This window comes from Pleurodeles waltl, chromosome 12, assembly GCF_031143425.1.
Source record: "Pleurodeles waltl isolate 20211129_DDA chromosome 12, aPleWal1.hap1.20221129, whole genome shotgun sequence".
Lineage (NCBI taxonomy): Eukaryota > Metazoa > Chordata > Amphibia > Caudata > Salamandridae > Pleurodeles > Pleurodeles waltl.
The window spans coordinates 193669535-193687877 of record NC_090451.1 but is presented as its reverse complement, the minus strand read 5'-3'; the positions used below and the strand labels follow the sequence as shown (position 1 = coordinate 193687877).

The 18343-nt window shown below is 47.6% G+C and overlaps 1 protein-coding gene across 2 annotated transcripts in view; it reads left to right on the top strand.

Moving 5' to 3' along the window:
* CA5A (carbonic anhydrase 5A) overlaps positions 1–18343 on the top strand; it is a 312741-nt gene that overhangs the window by 155568 nt on the left and 138830 nt on the right. For both annotated transcript variants that reach the window (XM_069216726.1, XM_069216725.1), the window contains exon 3: positions 5352–5470. In XM_069216726.1, coding sequence (XP_069072827.1) covers positions 5352–5470 — 119 coding nt within the window. The remainder of the gene's footprint in view (positions 1–5351; positions 5471–18343) is intronic.

Here is an 18343-nt window from a genome sequence, read left to right as displayed (position 1 = left end):
TCGCCATCGCTAACTGGATGACAGCAAGCCACCTCAAATTGAACTCAGAAAAAACAGAGATCATCATCTTTGTTCCAAACAAGACAGAGTGGAACGACTCTTGGTGGCCCACTACCCTTGGACCTCCCCCACCACCCATGCACGCAATCTCGGCATCATGCTGGACTCATCTCACTCCATGACTCAGCAAATCAACGCCATATCATCCTCCTGCTTCAACACACCTAGCATGTTACGCACGACTTTCGAATGGATTCCTTTAGAAACAAGAACAACGGTCCCCCAAGCCCTCATAAGCAACAGACTGGACTACGGCAGCGCCCTCTACGCAGGGACCACAGCCAAGCTTCAAAGAAAACTCCAATGCACCCAGAACGCAGCTGCACGTCTCATCCTCAACCTCCCTTGCCTCAAACACATCCCTGCCCACCTCAGATCCCTACACTGGCTGCCCATCAACAAAAGGATCATTTTCAAAATCCTTGTCCACGCTCACAAAGCCCTCCACAAAACTGGACCGGCCTACTTCAACGAACGAATCAACTTCCACAAACCAACTCGACAGCTCCGCTCCGCCGACCTCGCTCTTGTTACAGTCCTCTGCATCCAACGCACCATCTCTGGTGGCAGATCCTTCTCCCATCTCGCCGCCAAAACTTGGAGCTCCCTCTCCACCAACCTACGCAAGACCCAGGACCTCCTAACTTTCAGAAAGCACCTCAAAACATGGCTTTTCGAGCAGTAACCTCCCCCGTGCCCTGAGACCCTACTGGGTGAGTTGTGCGCTTAAGAAATGTGTTTGATTGATTGACAATTTCATCGTATGTTATTCTCAGTGTCTTTATTTTGACTGTGTCTTAAATTGATGTTGGTTATTCTTGCAGACTGTAACCTCCACTTGATTTTAAGTTGATGATTGTTCTAAAAATACAAGGGTCTTAAACTGTATGTATGCCTTTACTCTGTCTCTCACTATGGTTGTAATGTTTTTCTTTTGTTGAAGGGGTGAGGGCCTGACCCATTATGCCCTCCAGGTACTGATTCAGTGCTTGAGTAGTTTCAGGCTTATTATATATGCATGATAAAGTTTCTCCAATCCACGGAACCTGTTAATCTGTAATTACCAATGCAGTTGCTGCAATGACTTGAGTACTGAATATTTAAATACCTACTGCTGTAGCAAACATGCTGGACAAGTACGTTTTCAAGATGTTTTTTCGTTGGTACTGCACCCTATAAAATTAAAGAAAATTGATCTGTCAGATAGGATCTTGGCTGGAGAGGATGTGGGAAGGTTGGTGATCTGATTAATGCAATCTACCTTTCACCTGCTAGACCTGCCGGCACTCCTGCTTACCCACATGCCCCGCCCCAACCCCAATGCTCCCCACAACAAACACCACAACCTCAACGCAGAAGATTCACTCACAGTCCCCACCCACCCCTACAGACCCTACCCCAACAAGCCCCACAACCCTAACACACTCCACCACAACTCACAGCAACACCAAAACCCACACTAACACACCCTACAACACCACTAACACCCCCCACACCAACACCATCGCATACCACAACAGCAGCCCCCACAACTACCTTAACTGCATACTCCTAAACACCCGCTTATTACACAAGCATGCCATTGAACTCTGGGACCTTATCACTTCACACTCACCAGACATTGTCTTCCTCACGGAAACTTGGTTGAACCCCTCATCTGAGCCAGACATAGCCACAGCCACCCCAGATGGATACAAACTCCATCGCGGAGAACACCTAAACAAAACAGGAGGTGGCATCCCCGTTATACACAAAAACACCATTAAGGTCACCACCAACACACACAGTACCCTAGACAATGCAGAACACATGCACTTACTAATTCACATAAACAAGAACACCACCTTCAGAGGAACCCTCATTTACAGACCACCAGGGTCTCGCCCCCCCCCCCCCTTCTTCTGTGACGCCATAGCCGACACCATCAGCCCTCACCTCCACAGACTACATCCTCCTCAGTGACTTTAACTTTCACCTGGAGAACCCTCACGACCACAACTCCTCATCCCTCCTAGAGATCCTCACGAACCTCAGACTCAAACAACTAGCCACAGCACCCACCCACTCAGCAGGGCACACACTAGACGCAATCTTCACCTCGAGCAACCACATAACCTACACTCACACCACCGAACTCCACTGGACTGACCACCACTGCGCCCACTTCTCCTTCTCCAAACCCTCCACACACCACCACCAACACACCACACCCTACCGCATGTGGGACAAGATCCCCACAGAACACCTGAACAGCCAACTCACGCATAACCCACACCCCCACCACCAACTACCCCAACATTGCTGCCCAAAACATCACACAATGGATCAGAACCTGCGCAGACTCACTCGCCCCTCTCAGAAAAAAACATCACCACCCACAACATCAAGAACGCCCCCTGGTTTACCACTGAACTCCAAGCCTCCATGCGTGAATGCCGCAAAACAGAGAAAGCTTGGCGACAGGAACCCTCAACCACCAACTTCTCAACCCTCAAAACCACCATTCGCAAACACATCCAATTCATACGCGCCACCAAAAGAGCAGACTACAAGGAACGCATAGACAGTAACTCACACAACAGCAAGGAACTCTTTACCATCATCAAAGAGCTTTCCAAACCCAAACCCAGCAACATCGACCCCACGCACACACAACTCCTCTGCGACTCCCTCTCCAACCATTTCCACTGCAAAATCTTAGACATACACAACCGCTTCACACCACACGCACCCGCCACACACCACCGACTCAATCAGCAAAGACCCCCCCCCCCAACCTACTACTCACCTGGGCCCCTACCAACAACAAAGAAACTGAAAAAAAGATGAATTCCATCCACTCAGGCTCCCCCTCGGACCCCTGCCTCCACCACATTTACAACAAAGCCAGCCCAACCATCGCTCCCAAGCTTCACGACATAAGCAACAGCTCTTTTGACGGCGCCACCTTCCCAGACCCCTGGAAGCACGTAGAAGTCACTGCACTCCTGGAAAAGCCCAAAGCCGACCCTGATGACCTCACCAACTACTGCCGAATTCCTCTCCTCCCCCTCCCTGCCAAGGTCGCTGAGAAACTAGTCAACACCTGCCTGTCTCACTTCCTAGAGGAAAGCAACACACTCAACACCTCCCAGTCTGGGTTCTGCAAGAACCACAGCACTGAGACCACCCTCATTGCATGTACTGACGACATCAGAACCAGAGTCGACAAGGGCGAGACCGTCGCACTCATCCTCCTGGACCTCTCCGCTGCCTTTGTCACTGTCTGCCACCAAACACTCCGCACACGCCTCCACAACACAGGTATTCGACACAAGGCCCTAGACTGGCTGACCTCCTTCCTCACCGAAAGAACCCAGAAAGTCTGCCTCCTTCCCTTCCACTCCACAGCCACCAGAATCATCCGCGGAGTCGCCTAAGGGTCCTCCCTCAGCCCTACCCTTTTCAACATTTACATGACCCCGCTCACAAACATCCTTCGACCACACGGAATCACCATCATATCCTACGCAGACGACACCCAGCTCATCACCTCCCTCACCCGAAACTCTACCACTGCCAAAACCAACCTCCACACTGGACTCCTTGACACCGCCACATGGATGACAGCAAACCACCTCAAGCTCCACTCCAACAAAACAGAAATCATCATCTTCGGCCCCAACAAAACCATATGGGACGACTCCTGGTGGCCCACTGCTCCAGGTCCCCCATCAACACCCGCAAACCACGCATGCAACCTCGGCATCATCCTGGACCCCTCCCTATCCATGACCCAGCAAATCAACGCCATCACCTCTTCCTGTTTCAACACCCTCTGCATACTGCAAAAACTTTCAAATGGATTCCCATAGAGACCAGAAAGACCATCCATCACTCATGCACTCAGCAGCAGCAGGCTAGACTACGGAAACGCCCTCTACACTGGCACCACACTCAAACGCCGGAGGATCCAGAACACATCCTGGACCTCCCACGACATAAACACATCTCCTCACACCTCAGATCCCTTTACTGGCCTCCGATCGACAAGAGGATCACCTTCAAAATCCTCATCCACGCACACAAATTCTTCCACAACACTGGACCAACCTACCTCAATGGAAGAGTGAACCTCCACACTCCCACTCGCCACCTCCACTCCGCCGACCTCGCACTCGCCACAGTCCCCCGCATCCAACGCGCCACCACCGGAGGCAGATCCTTCTCCTACCTCGCCCCCAAGGCCTGGAACTCCCTCCCCACCAACCTCCGCAAGACTCAAAACCTCCTGCTCTTCAGAAAAAACCTCAAGACGTGGCTGTTTGAACAGTAATCACCCACCCACCAACCCCATCCCCTCCACCAGAGCCTTGAGACCCTTACGGGTGAGTAGCGCGCTCTATAAATGTTTTTGATTGATTGATTGATCTTGAAATGCCCCAAAACTGTGGCTTCCTATTCCTACACTCACTATATTTCAACAAAGGTAAATTGATCCCTCTTGCCATTAGCAGCTAACACAAGTTCTTGAAAAACACAGCACAATATCTAATTGGAATAATAGGATGTGGGACCTGATAGATATGGAGAAAGTGACATGTAGCCTCCTGTATCCAGAATAAATATGGTTTGCACTCCGATATTCACTGTTGAGATTGACCTGAGGTTAAGGTAAGTACTATTTCACTCTACAATTACTTTATTCAACCAGTAATTTTATCAGTGCTTTAGGGGCAACTGTCTGGCAAATTGAAACACTGAAATTCCATTAATGAAGGAATTGAGTTTTTTTCCTACCCAAGCTGCAAGAGTTTTTGCAGTGCAGCTGCATGTTTAGTTCCTGTTTATGGTGATTGGTAACGCACAAGACCAATTATAATTATTTTTTTCCGCTTTAGTAAAGAACACAGTTTTATTCCTCGCAACCTATACATATGTCTGACATAAAGAAAATGATAACCTTCACCCCTTTGTACCCAGCACATTCATTTTAATGTGCATCCTTCAAATTTGCGTAAGAAATATTTTGATGGTGTGTACTTGCCAAATTTAGAAGCATGAATTGACTGATCTAATCTGTAAGTGCATCGGTGAATGAAAATACAATGAACTAAAAATAGATTGAAACAGTTTATATTAACACTGCTTCTATTTATTTCAGTTTATTTATAGAACGGTTTATTCCAAGGTAGTGCTTTTAAATGTTAACTATATGTGTGTTAGATTGTGCCTCATAGTATGGTCGCTAATTGCATAACAGGAACGGAACTGCCATGCTTAAGTTCATTATTTATTATTTATTATTACAGTAATAAGAGGGGGACCACTGAAGAATCAGTTCAAACTCAAGCAGTTTCATTTCCACTGGGGTGCTATAGATGATTGGGGTTCGGAGCACACAGTTGACAGCAAAGTGTTTCCAGCAGAGGTATGGATGTCTTCATTACCTTCTTGTATATAGTTAACTAAATTAATATCGGATGAAAAGTGCTTGAGCAAACCTTGAGGATGACTCACCTGTAGCTGTTTGCACAAACCTTTAGCAAAAATATTAAACTACTCTTAAAACCTAGTCCCACATATTCCCTAACGTAATAATGCACTCATCAGTCAGTCCCAACTGTCACATTGTTGCATAGACTTGTATTTGTGGAGTCTGTCTTTTTCACAGCCGGTCTTCTTTGTTTTTTTTTTTTTTTTTTTTGTTTTTTTTTTTACTGTGTGTTTGTATCCAGTCTGTTTATGTTGGTACTCAAATGATTGTTTATTTCACTAGACTTCTTATCACTGCCTCCAACTTCTTCCCAGGCTCTCGGTTGTTCACTTGTCTTGAGGCTTTTAATATTTTGCAAATAGGGGTACGACAAGTGTTGTCCCAAGAGTCCCAACACTATCTTGCGTTGGAGGTTCCACAGGTTATCAATGTACCTTCTTGGAGGAAGATAGTTTGATTTTCAAAGGCAAGTGTGTCTTCCAGTAGACTTTAAAAAAAAAAGACCTGCACTCCTCCCCATCATCTTTTATGTGTTTAAAGCCCTAACTGGCCAAGGGTATGTCCAGACGATCCCATGCCTACTGTGCCATTGGAACCAAATTGCACCCTATTGAGGAGACCCAGATAGGCCGAAACCGGTCTTGCGTTGCTATTGTTCAGGTTTGGAGATGATCTGGCTTGGCAGTTGTCACTAGACTGTTGCTATTGGAGCAGGGCAAAGGCCGAAATTCACATGGGTGGGTCTAATGTAAGGTGGAAAGAAAAAAAAGGGTTAAAATACTACCCCTAGCGACTTTTTAGTGGTTATACTATTTGCATGCATTCCACCCATCTTTTGTGTGTTTCAGATAAATTTGCAACAGTGATTCTTGTGTCTTTGTTAGGGGGGGGAAGAGTACGGTTGATGTTGTTTAAAAGGAGATCATCAGAATTGTAATCCCTTTGTAGTACTTCCAGACTCCTGCCTTTGTTTCAGCTACTTGATTAAAGTGAGGTGCCCACCAGTGTTATTTATTTTATATATCACACATTGTCTGTCTTCTCCATTTGTGACGGTTGCTGGAAATGAGAATTTAAGTTAAGTCTTTCCTCACCATTAATATTTTCATTTATTGTGTGCACTCTTTTGTATGAGTGATATAGTTTCAAATTTATGGTCAGCTTCAAAATTAATTAGCTGGTCAGATAGAAAGGCACCACATGTATTACACAGCCTGTATGTATTATTTAACTACATATAAAATTGGAATTTAAATTCATCAAACAGATCTGCCTAACTCCTTATACAGTTCAGTTTTCAGTAGTCTCTTTTCTGGAGACCACAAGTGTCCATAATTAATTAAATTGGAACAACAGCTATAGCCTATGCCAAATTATTCCTGTGACAACATACCCAGTCCAAAGTGTATTTTACCTCTAAAGGAGCACCCTAGTTATCTGCCTTGTTGGAAATGGGGTCTCAAGTTGGCAGTCGGTTTGCACCCTGAACAAGTAGGGAACCTCACTCTGGTCAAGATAAGGGAGATACCCTTCTCACCCCATTGGTAGCTTGGCACGAGCAGTCAGGCTTATCTCAAAAGCAATGGTAAATCATTTGCACATAATACACAGTAATAAGCGAAAACACTACAAAAGGACACCACTCCAGTTTTAGAAAAATTGTCAGTATTTATCTATATAAAACCAGACCAAATATGATAAAAATCCAACATACAATAAATAGGATACAAATTTTGCAAAAATTACTTAAAAATAGAGTTTCTTGAAGTTAGTAGCTCGGTCTGGGGCTATCACGGTGTCGTGAACAAGAAATCTAACAGTTCAGAGCGGTCGCAGGCCAGCTATGGTGTCGGAAAGACCCACAAACAGTACCTTGGAAATGCAGGGCAACGTGATCCTCGCGATTAGGTTCGAAGAGCAACGTCGCAGTGTCGGTTCTGGACATTGTTGTTGGGTGTCATTGCATGGTGCAAGCAGCGACACAGTGGCGTTGTCGGTGAGACCAGGGTTCAGGTATGAAGCGGGGTGGTGCAGCTCTGTGCGGCGTTGGCAGGTCACAGTGCAGGCCAGTGGCGTTGTTTGCAGCATCACAGTAGTTTTTCTTCTTGAACAGCACAGAACCCACAGTTCCCAGTGCTGCAGGCACATGAAACTGAAGTCTTTGTTACCCTGAGACTTCAATCAGGAGGCAAGCTCTACTCCAAGCCCTGGGAAAACTCTCCCAAGCAGGATACACAGCAAAGTTCACCCTGTGTTCTCTTTTAAGGCAGAAGCAGCAACTGCAGGCCAACCCAGCAAAGCAACACAGCAAAGGGGCAGTACTTCTCCTCCCGCTCTCCAGCTCTTCAGCTCTTCTCCTTAACAGAGGTTCCTCTTGATCCAGAATGATTGTAAAAGACTGGGGTTTTGGGTCCACTACTTATACCCCTTTCTGCCTTTGAAGTTGACAGATTTCAAAGTAAAGTCTCTGTTGTTCACAAGATCCTGCCTTGCCCAGGCCTGGCCCCAGACACCCAGCAGGGGGTAGGAGACTGCATTGTGTGAGGGCAGGCACAGCCCTTTCAGGTGTAAGTGACCACTCCTCCCTACACTCTAGCCCAGATGGCCCATCAGGATATGCAGGCTACACCCCAGCTCCCTTTGTGTCACTGTCTAAAGGGAATTCACAACAGCCCAACTGTCAGTCTGACCCAGACGGGAATACACAAGCATGCAGAGGCACAGAATGGTCTAGGCAAAAAAATGCCCACTTTCTAAAAGTGGCATTTAAAAAAAAAAAAAAAAAACTTTACCAAAAGCTGTATTTTTAAATTGAGTTCAGTGACTCCAAACTCCATATCTCTCTCTGCTCACAAATGAAAACTGCACTTTAAGGATAATTAAAGGCAGCCCTCATATTAACCTATCGGAGATATAGGCCTTGCAACCGTGAAAACTGAATTTGGCAGTATTTCAATGTTAGGACATGTAAAACACATCAGGACATGTCCCCCCTTTAACTTACACTGCACCCTGCCCTTGGGGCTACCTAGGGCCTACCTTAGGGGTACCTTACATGTAGTAAGAGGGAAAGTTAGGGGCCTGGCAAGTGGGTACACTTGCCAGGTCGAATTGGCAGTGCAAGACTGCACACACAGACACTGCAGTGGCAGGTCTGAGATATGTTTACAGGGCTACTTATGTGGGTGGCACAATCAGTGTGGCAAGCCCACTAGTAGCATTTGATTTACAGGTCCTGGGCACCTCTAGTGCACTTCAAATCCTAGACATAAAAAAATGTATAATGATTAACTCTAAAGTTTTTTTTTTTTTAAAGCTGGTATTCAGCATCAAAGAGGAGGATCCCTCTCGCTGGAAGTGAAGATTTCCCCAGTCGCCAAATACTTGTGAACGCTTTACACAGTCATGCAAACAAATGACAGTTGCTTTAAGTCCTCGCCCAAAGAGGAGAGACACTGCCTCCAGCACTAGGCTGCTAAAAAAGATGCACAAATGCACCTTCTCCACAGACCTAATATTGATAGATTTACTCCAGCACCAGTTAATAGAGAAAGAAGACCCCCCAACTACAAGATGTAATTCTGTGTTGTAGTTATCAAGGAGGGTTGTATTCACCTAGGTCTTCTTCCATGGTATCACCACTGTTTATTCTATCCTGTCAGGGTGTTCTGGGGGGAATCAAAAAATGAAAATAATGGTTAATATTATCAATGTTCTGTAGGAAGTCCTCTGCAAATTTAAAATCACTGCAGCTAAGAGTCACAGAAAGACTTTCAATGCCACTGGTTCTAGAGCTCATTGAGCTTGTGATGGAAATGGGCTTCATGCCGACTACATCAACTGCTGAAACCCATGCCTATTCCAGAAGTTCGAGCAGAACTATTTTTAGATCTAATCCATTACCTGCATTGGTCATTTGTGTAATATTTATAAAATGATACCCATTTTAATTGAAAAAAAACCTGTGTAGGTTCATTCTTCGTGATTAATTTTTAAGCTTCATAAGATCTTAATTGATAATCATAGCACTTGAATGACTTCTTTTTGTCTGCATGGACCGCTTACTTAGCCAGTGAGAGATGATTCTAGAGTTTATGACCTCAAAGAAGATTTCAGTGATACAGGTAGAACTAGGACTACACAAAGTAATCTTTTGTTCTGCATTGTAAGATTTTCATTGATAGTTATAAATGCTTAAGTGATCTACCACTGTTTGCATGGACTGGGTCCATGCATGCAGCAGTATATAATTCAAGCATTTCTGAATACATTTACGATCCCTACGATGCAGAAATAGGACCACAGGTAAGTAACCTTTTCATACTTTTATTCATTTTTATTGAGGTTCACCAATGGGTTCAAATGAATCACCACTATAGGAATATGTACTATCAATGGGTTAGACAGTGTCAAGTGGGTTTCTATGTAATTTAAGGCCTATCTTTTCTGTGTGCTACTCTGAAGTCTTAAATGGTCACAGGAGCCTCTGAATAAGAGAAGCAACATGTAATAGATTGGAATCCAGCACCCCCAGAGGAAAAACTGACATTCAGGGGACAATTCTGTACTGGTGTGCCTTGACAGCAATGGAGAGTGAAATTAATATTTGGGGAGATAGCTTAAGGCAAAACGCGCCCTGAAATAAAGACATCCAGAGAGGTAGCATTAAGTGAAGAAATAAAGTGCAGTTGCAACACACTAAGGTTCTCATGATTGGCTTTTTGATAATCTACGACCTGGAAGAAAAACGTTATGCTCAGAGAAGGATTAGCTCCATAACCAGTGACTCATATTAATTAAGAAAGTACAGAGGCAAGAAACATCCAAAGTGAAACATGACATGGATATAGAAGGTCAGAAAAGGAAGTAAGTGTCTATGCGCACTATTGATATGATTTAAATACTTTCCATGAAAGACAGAGTTTTGAATGCAGCAGAAAGAGTACACTTGAAAATCAAGTGCAAAAGATATGCAGGTGGCAATACAGGGGTGAAGAATGAATTAGATGATCCCTTGAAGATGTCTGACAGCTACATACAATTTTGCACAAGTACTCATGGAAAAGGGCCAACTGTTGTATTGGGTGCGGCACTTTCAGTTGTAATCAAGCTGTTTCTATACAAGTGAGCAACTAAACTATCTTGAACAGTTATGGCCTTTTGTACCTACAGTGCCTCATTTACCCATTCGCCACCCTCATAGTCTAACAATTTCAGCTAAATCTATTCACCCAACATAAGCTATTGAATCCTCAAGGACTTGTGACCAGATACCACGGGAGGAAGTCCTCAATCCTTACACTTAAACGTATGACATTCTGCCAATAATAAGTATAATTAATATGAATATTGTTGGCCTCTGCCAAAAGATAGGCACATCAGATTGTATTGCCTTTGTTGCCATGCACAAGGTCTGTATTTTTCTGGAAACCTGGGCTGACAGCCCACCTAATTTTGAAAGAATGGTATGTCTCAAGTGGATTGATGGAAATGATGACTGTTTGGATTCACATAGATTTGAAGTGTGACAGCAGCATAAATAATATATACCTCCCCAATATACAGTTACTATTCTGAAGTTTCAAAACAGGCTGTAGACTACTGTTTTTTAAAGTCTCTAACTGACAGTCACAACACAGAGGTGGCACCCACTCTTGCATGCACTAGATTGCATGCTGTCTTATTGCCAACAATAAGACGTGAATAATTGTTGGAAAGGGTCATTGAAGTGGTCAACTATCAATGTAATGAAACAATGTTGTGATTATTAAATTCTTGCTGAGGTGAAGGATCCACCATGGGTGGTATCATATATCTTCCTGCACTCCAGTTTCAGAATGCACCAATGTTAAATGCCAACTGGATTCACTAACGTTGACATATGGAATTAGGGCATGCATTGTCTGGGTGGGGTCAGGCTCTGATTAGCATCACTCATACAGCAATTGTCTTAAGCAGTACAATTGAATTTTAAAAAGCTGAAGCAGTCAAGCTGCCATTTAATAAACGAAAAGTGATCCAGATGAAGGCATTCGATCTCCTTATAGTATATATTGAATATAATTCATAGAGTGCTTGAAAGAGATACTAACACACACACTAGTGTTTCTGAATTAAATAACCATAGATGTTTGAAATGGGACTCCAGAAGAGAATGTACTTCCCATCACACATCTGTTCAAATCTTTGCAACCTCCTTCATACGACAAGTTCCATCAGGTGTTACGTGGGAGATTCTGATTTTTTTTTTTTACTAGTTCCGCTACTATAATGCATGCTGTAAAAGGTCATTTGTATCCTTGTTGTGACAGGGTGTAGAACAGAGAAGTCCTCCTTTTTGGCTGTCAGATAGTAAGAAAAGAGAGATGTGCATACTTGGAGAAGATCATATAAAATCCTTCTAAATGAGAAGAGGGACAAATTAGAACAAGTTCGGTGGGCTGAGCTCTTGGGAGGCAGCCATAGCCAGTGATAGGATGTTCTGGCATTTATCAGCGAATGGCAGTAGAGCCTTGGCTGCCAGGCTTGTAATCCATATAATGGAGGATTGCTGCCATGCCCATTTTCTACATTGTAAAGAGCTAATAGCATTGTAGCCATAAATGTGCCATTTACTCAAATTAATTTGAAAAACTGTTCCAACATGCAGTCGCAACTAGGAGTGTGGCTAGCTGGGCCAACATGGCGGACGCTTAATTCGAGAGCTCCGTCGAGGCCTTAATTAATCCTACTGTAATCGATTACCCCCAGGGGCCAGGATCGCGCGGAGGACCTAGGCTTCCCGGCAGAGATCGCCCGACTGGGTTTGTGTTAGGCGAGGAAGATGCCAGGAGGCGCCCAGGAACCGGCCAGATCGAGGACCTGGATCCGACCGGTACGGAGCTACGCTATGCAAGTAGCGCTCTGCCGAGGTGAGGAGGGTCTGGCGGAGGGGAGTGATTTGGGCCCGGACACCGCCGGAGCTGCGGGCTGCCGGAAGGGTGAGGGGCTCCTCCAGCTTCCCTCGGGAGCGGTGGCCCACCTGTGAGTGACTCTGGGAGGTGGCCTGTTGGAGCGGCCCGGGCGCGGACTGGGCCCTGGGCCGTATGGGACTGCGAAGCGCAGGAGCACGCTGCGGCCAGACTGCGCTGCGGCCCTGAGACGGGAACGCACCTGACGCTAAGGGCTCCACGGACCAACCAGAAGGAGCTGCCTGACTGAAGGGGCTCGCCTCGCTAACTTTGAAGCCGGCCTGCCGTGACTCCGCCCGGGGCCTGGGAGACGGGCTCTGAGCCACGGGGTCGTGTTCAGCGGGTGAACGCCGGCGCCCGGCCCGGCGGTGACTGCAGAGCTGCCTTCCCACCTGTCGGGGTAGCGCGGATCAAGCCAGTCCCCTTGGCTGAGGAGAGAAACAACGGCCCGGAGGAGGGTGCCTCACCAACCCTGCACGAGGAACGAAAGCAGGAACACTTCGGTTGATCGGTGAGCACGATCCAGGCGATGAAGGCAGGCCGCCTGGACTGACCTGAATGGTGCGTGGGGGTTGCTTCTGGGCCTAATGATGCTTGCGACCATGGTGACCGGACCGGTGCGCTGGGGCTGGGCACCCTGATACATATACTGGTGACCTGAGGTGGACCAACAGACGGGGTCCTGCTGGGATCTGTGGCCTGCGAACGCCTGTCGCACAGTGGTGGTCGCTCGGTGCTTTGGGACCGTGGTGTCAGCAGCTAGAGCCGAGGCGATAATCACTTACCTCACACGCTGGGCCTGGGCACGGCACCCAGGGAGGCTGCGGCACTAAGGAGGGGCACCTGCGGGAGAACTGAACACTGCGAGTCCTTGGGCGTTGAGCATGGCTGGAGCCTGGGAGGAACTGTGGGGAGTCCTGTGACCGGGGCTGCCCTCAATCCAAAAACCTGCATGGGTTCTACTGCCTGAGTGAACTGTCTGAAACCAAATCTTGCACAACTCAACACAAAGCTGTCGTCTCCTTCGGATTCATGTGCCTTCCCGGATGCTTGCCCTTGCTTAATACCTCATCCAGTCCCGACCGAAAACGGACCCGTGGTAGCAGCATCGACGAGCTGTGCTTAATAGGAATGGCGGCGAGGATTCAGAAGTAGGACCAACCTAACCCAAGACTTCTGGAGCAGACGGCATTCTTTGGACAAAACCGTACCCAGAGGGGAGAACGAGCACACCTTGACCCCAATGGTGAATAGCCCACCGCTCTGTTCGACACCTAGCTCATAGCGCTACAGGTCCCGAATGTCTTCCAAGGGCAAGACCAGAAGTAAAACACTACACCGTAACCATACTAGTGAATACCAAAAAGGGGCCATGGAAGATCTCACGCAGCCAACAGCACAGGCAACCCTCTAGAAGATCCTGGGGGCCATTGAAGACACAAAAAAACACTTTAAGGCAGGACATTAACCAAGTGGCAGCGGAATTGGGGTTGCTGAGGGCGGACCACACAAACTGGCGTGAAAGAAACAGAAACAACTATAGCAGAACTCACTCCGAAGCACAAAAACCTCGCAGCATCAGTCTTGCATCTGTCAGACCGCGTACAGCGCCTAGAACGCCAGGTTGAAAATGCAGAAGGTAGGAACCGCAGGAACAACATACGGGTGGTGGGCCTCCTGGAGGGCGCAGAGGGGTCCGACATGGTGGAGTTCCTTGAAGGATTGCTGCGCATGGTCGTGGCACCGGATCAACTTATGCCCTTTTTCTCATTGGAGAGGGTGCACCGAGTCCCCTCGAGACCCTTGGCGCCGGGGAGACCACCACGAGTGGTCGTGGCGAAGCTAATGCCCTATAGAGACAGAGACTCCCTGCTCCGGAGAGCCAGAGAGGCTGGGCCCTTTGAGGTGGAGAATGGAACGGTGAAGTTGTTCCCCGACTTCACCTTGGAAGTCCAGCTGAAACGTGCCTCAATCCTGGCTGTGAAGAAGACCCTCCATGAGTTGGGAATCCAGTACTCACTCCACTTTCCGGCTAAATTAAAAGTGATTCTAGATGGCAAAACTACATTCCTACAGTCTCCGGAGGAAGCATGGGAATGGTTGGAGACGAGAGGCCTTACGGAGGGCCGCCTTGGCCAGGGTGGACGGGCTGCTCGCATGGGCCACAGAGGACCGAAAAGGCAACGCAACAGAGACCGACCACCTGCTGGGCCAACCATGGCCCAAAAAGAGTTGGCAAAAAAAGAGGCTCTGGTCGCGGCGGCCTCTGTGTGTGGGAGTGCGCCCACAACAGACAACAGTGTAAAGGACTCGGATAGAGCGTCTGTGTTCTCGGAAGAGGGCTCCAGCTACACTGGAGACGCTCCTAGGGTGACTCCCCAAACGGCTGATGACCTGGCCTAAATGACTCCCAACTTGGCCCCAGGGGAGCTTGGAACTATGCAGAGGATGCCTAAACGGCCTCGTGGCCACCCCCTCTACTGGTTTCTTGACCACTCGAAGCAGAATGGCGAGAACTCTAATTGACTTGTTGTTATTACTGCACTGTTGCAATGTTTGCTGGGCAACCTACAGTTTGAGAGGTGCCCTGGGGTTTGGGCGTTGGGGTTTACAACTAAGTCCTTTGATGGTGATACTGGGGTTACGAATTATTCACATAAAGTTCAACGAGAGGAGGGAGGGGGCCTGGCGCTGGAGGGAAGGGGGGAATCGTTCTGTTCACCACACCCCGAAATGGCTAACTATTCCTTCCTGACTTGGAATGTTAGGGGTATGGGTTCGCCCTCTAAGAGGCATCGGGTGCTCTCGTACTTGAAACGGAGGGGGTGCATGTCGCTCTATTACAGGAAACTCATCTCACCGCTGCTGAAATAGACAAACTGAGGCGCAGATGAAGGGGTCAGGTCTTCGCCACTAAATACTCTGCCTATGCCAGGGGAGCACTAGTTTGGATAAGAGCGGGGGTTCCTTTTGAAGTTAAAACCACCAACATTGACCAAGAGGGCAGATTTGTGATAGTGGGGAGCCACCTTCATAGAGTCCCAATTACCTTATGCAGTATATACGCCCCTAACCAGGACCAGATCCCCTTCTTGCAGCGACTGTCTGGTCATCTTACGCGTCAGTGTGGGGAGGAGCTCTTCATCGGACGAGATTTTAATAGTGTAGTGTATGTGGACCTGGACCGCTCCACTCCGCCACTTATGGGAGCAGTAACACATAAAATAGCCAATCACTCACTGGAATGGATGCAGGGTTGGGGACTGACTGATGCCGGGCATGCTCAACATCCAACGGACAGGGACTATTCATATTACTCTAGCCTGCACCGATTACACACCAGGGTAGACCGGATTCTATGCTCCGCAAAGGTTGTACAGAATGTAACGCACACTGAATACTTAGGGCGTACCCTGTCCGACCATAACCCCGTATTACTCATATGGAATGCAACTGAGGACCGCCCCCCCATCCCGTTATGGAGGCTACGACCAGCTGCCTTAGAGGATCAAGCATATCGAGAGACACTCCGTTCCTATCTCACAGACCATATCACTTTCAATACTTGATCTGCGTCGTCCAGGGGCATAGAGTGGGAAACCCTTAAAGTGGCAGTGAGAGGCCACTGTATGAGTCAGATGCCCAGAATCCAGCGTATGCTAGAAAGGGAACTGGTATAACTAGAAAAGATCATTCACGATGAAGAAAGAAACGGTAATGGTACAGGAACAATGGGGGATAGACTAAAGCAGAAGAGGGCAGATCTGGGAAAATGCTGGCATGGTAGGTGTGGCCGGGAGGCGAGGGAACACCCATAGTGAATGTGCGAGATATGGCGGGGAAGCTTAAATGTACACCTAAAGAAGTTAATGGGGCCTTCCAAGATTACTATACCTTTCTTTACAGGCAACCAAATACGATGGGGTTAGAGCAGGTCTAGGCATACTTACACCCACTACCGCCGACTACCCTGACGGATAGAGATAGGGACAGTCTTGGGGGCCCAGTGACTCTAGAAGAGGTGCAGGACGCCATATCGCTACTCGCGGCCGGGAAAACCCCAGGCACCGATGGTCTACCAATAGATTTCTATAAAAAGTACTCAACACTATTAGGCCCCAGACTGGTGGAGATATTCACAGAGGCATTCCAACAGGGTCTTCTTCCCAACTCAATGAGAGAGGCTCTAGTAGTCCCACTGCTCAAGCCGGACACATGCAAGCTCTCGGTGACCGACTTTCGGCCATTATGAATGCTGAATTGTGACTTTAAAATTCTCAGTAAACTTATGGCCAATCTGATCCTCCGCCATGTCCCCAATCTAATACACCAAGACCAAAATGGATTTATTTTGGCACGGAACACCTCTTTGAACTTAAGACGCCTGTTTGCCATCTTACACATGCCACACACTGAGAAACCCCCTGGGGCAACCCTACTAGCAATAGACTTTGAGAAGGCATTCGACTCACTGAGGTGGGACTTTTTGCGGCCAGTGATGCTCCGGATGGGACTGGGAATGAACTGGGTACGTTGGGTAGATTTCTTATATGCATCCCCTTTGGCAAGAGTGAAGACCGGAAGATCGGTCTCGAAGCATACCCAGTTCATAGGGGCACTGTCCCCACTACTATTTGCCCTGGCTGCCCGGCTCCGTTCAGCTGGGTTGGGCAGAGGGGTAGAGTGGGGACAGACTGAAAATATTATCTCGCTCTACGCAGATGATGCCCTAATATATTTAAGGGGTGGTGAGACAGGATTACCCTGGGCATTGGGAGAATTGGACAAATTTGGAACCCTCTCGGGACTCCGCTTGAACAGAGGTAAGACCTTTGTCTTCCCACTGAGGGCAGGGGGAATGCGCCCATCAACATGCCCTGAGGATGTGGTGTGGGCTTCGCGCACCTTTAAATATCTGGGCATCCAGGTGTTCCATGACCTGAGAGACCTACGCGAGGGTAACATAGGTAGGGCACTGCGTGCACTCCGGTCGTCGGTAGGATTTTGGAGATCCCTTAGACTAACCATATCAGCTAGGATATCTATCAAAGATGATTATGCTCCCACGCCTCCTTTACTTCTTTACCAACTTAATGGTAACGGTGCCTTCGACGTGGTTCCACGAGTTAAACACGCTACTCAAAGATCTTATATGGGATGGAGGTCGCAGGCGTACCTCGCTTCCTGTCCTCTGTAGGCCGGCGCTTATGGGGGGGCCTCAGTGTTCCAGATTTTGAATTTTACTACTTAGCCTGTCAGTTACAGTGGCTTGCTAGATGGTTCACAGAGGGAGGCCGTATGGATAGATACACAGTTAGCGTAGTGAAAGATAGAGACTGGATACTCACACGTATGATTACTCGAGCGGGAATGCGTAAGGAGGAAAGTATCCTGCTGAAAATTGAAATAAATTGCTGGAGGCGATGCTCACGTCGAATGGGGATAGGGGCGGCGTACTCCCCGGCTCTTCCTTTGGAGTTGCTGGTACTCCACCCGGTGGATGGGTCAATGACTAGCTGTGGCCTGGGGACCTGGGCGAGAAAAGGGGTGAAGAATCTCAGTGATTTCTTCCAGAACGGAGTATTGAGATCATTCACGGATTTGGCTGAAAGGAATAGCGTACCGACTGGGCAGTTCTTATCTTAACAATATCTGACACACCGTATCAAGACACACTGGGGTACAATTAATGCAGAACCGGAGACTCACAATATCTTGCACCTCCTCCTGACCCTGGGCGAGGATACCCACCTGGTCACTAAGTTGTACAGGGCCCAGAATGAGTGTACAATGACCCCCTACAGTCGTTACGTGAGAGGTGGGAAAAGACACTAGAGAGTGCCCTGACGGAGGCAGA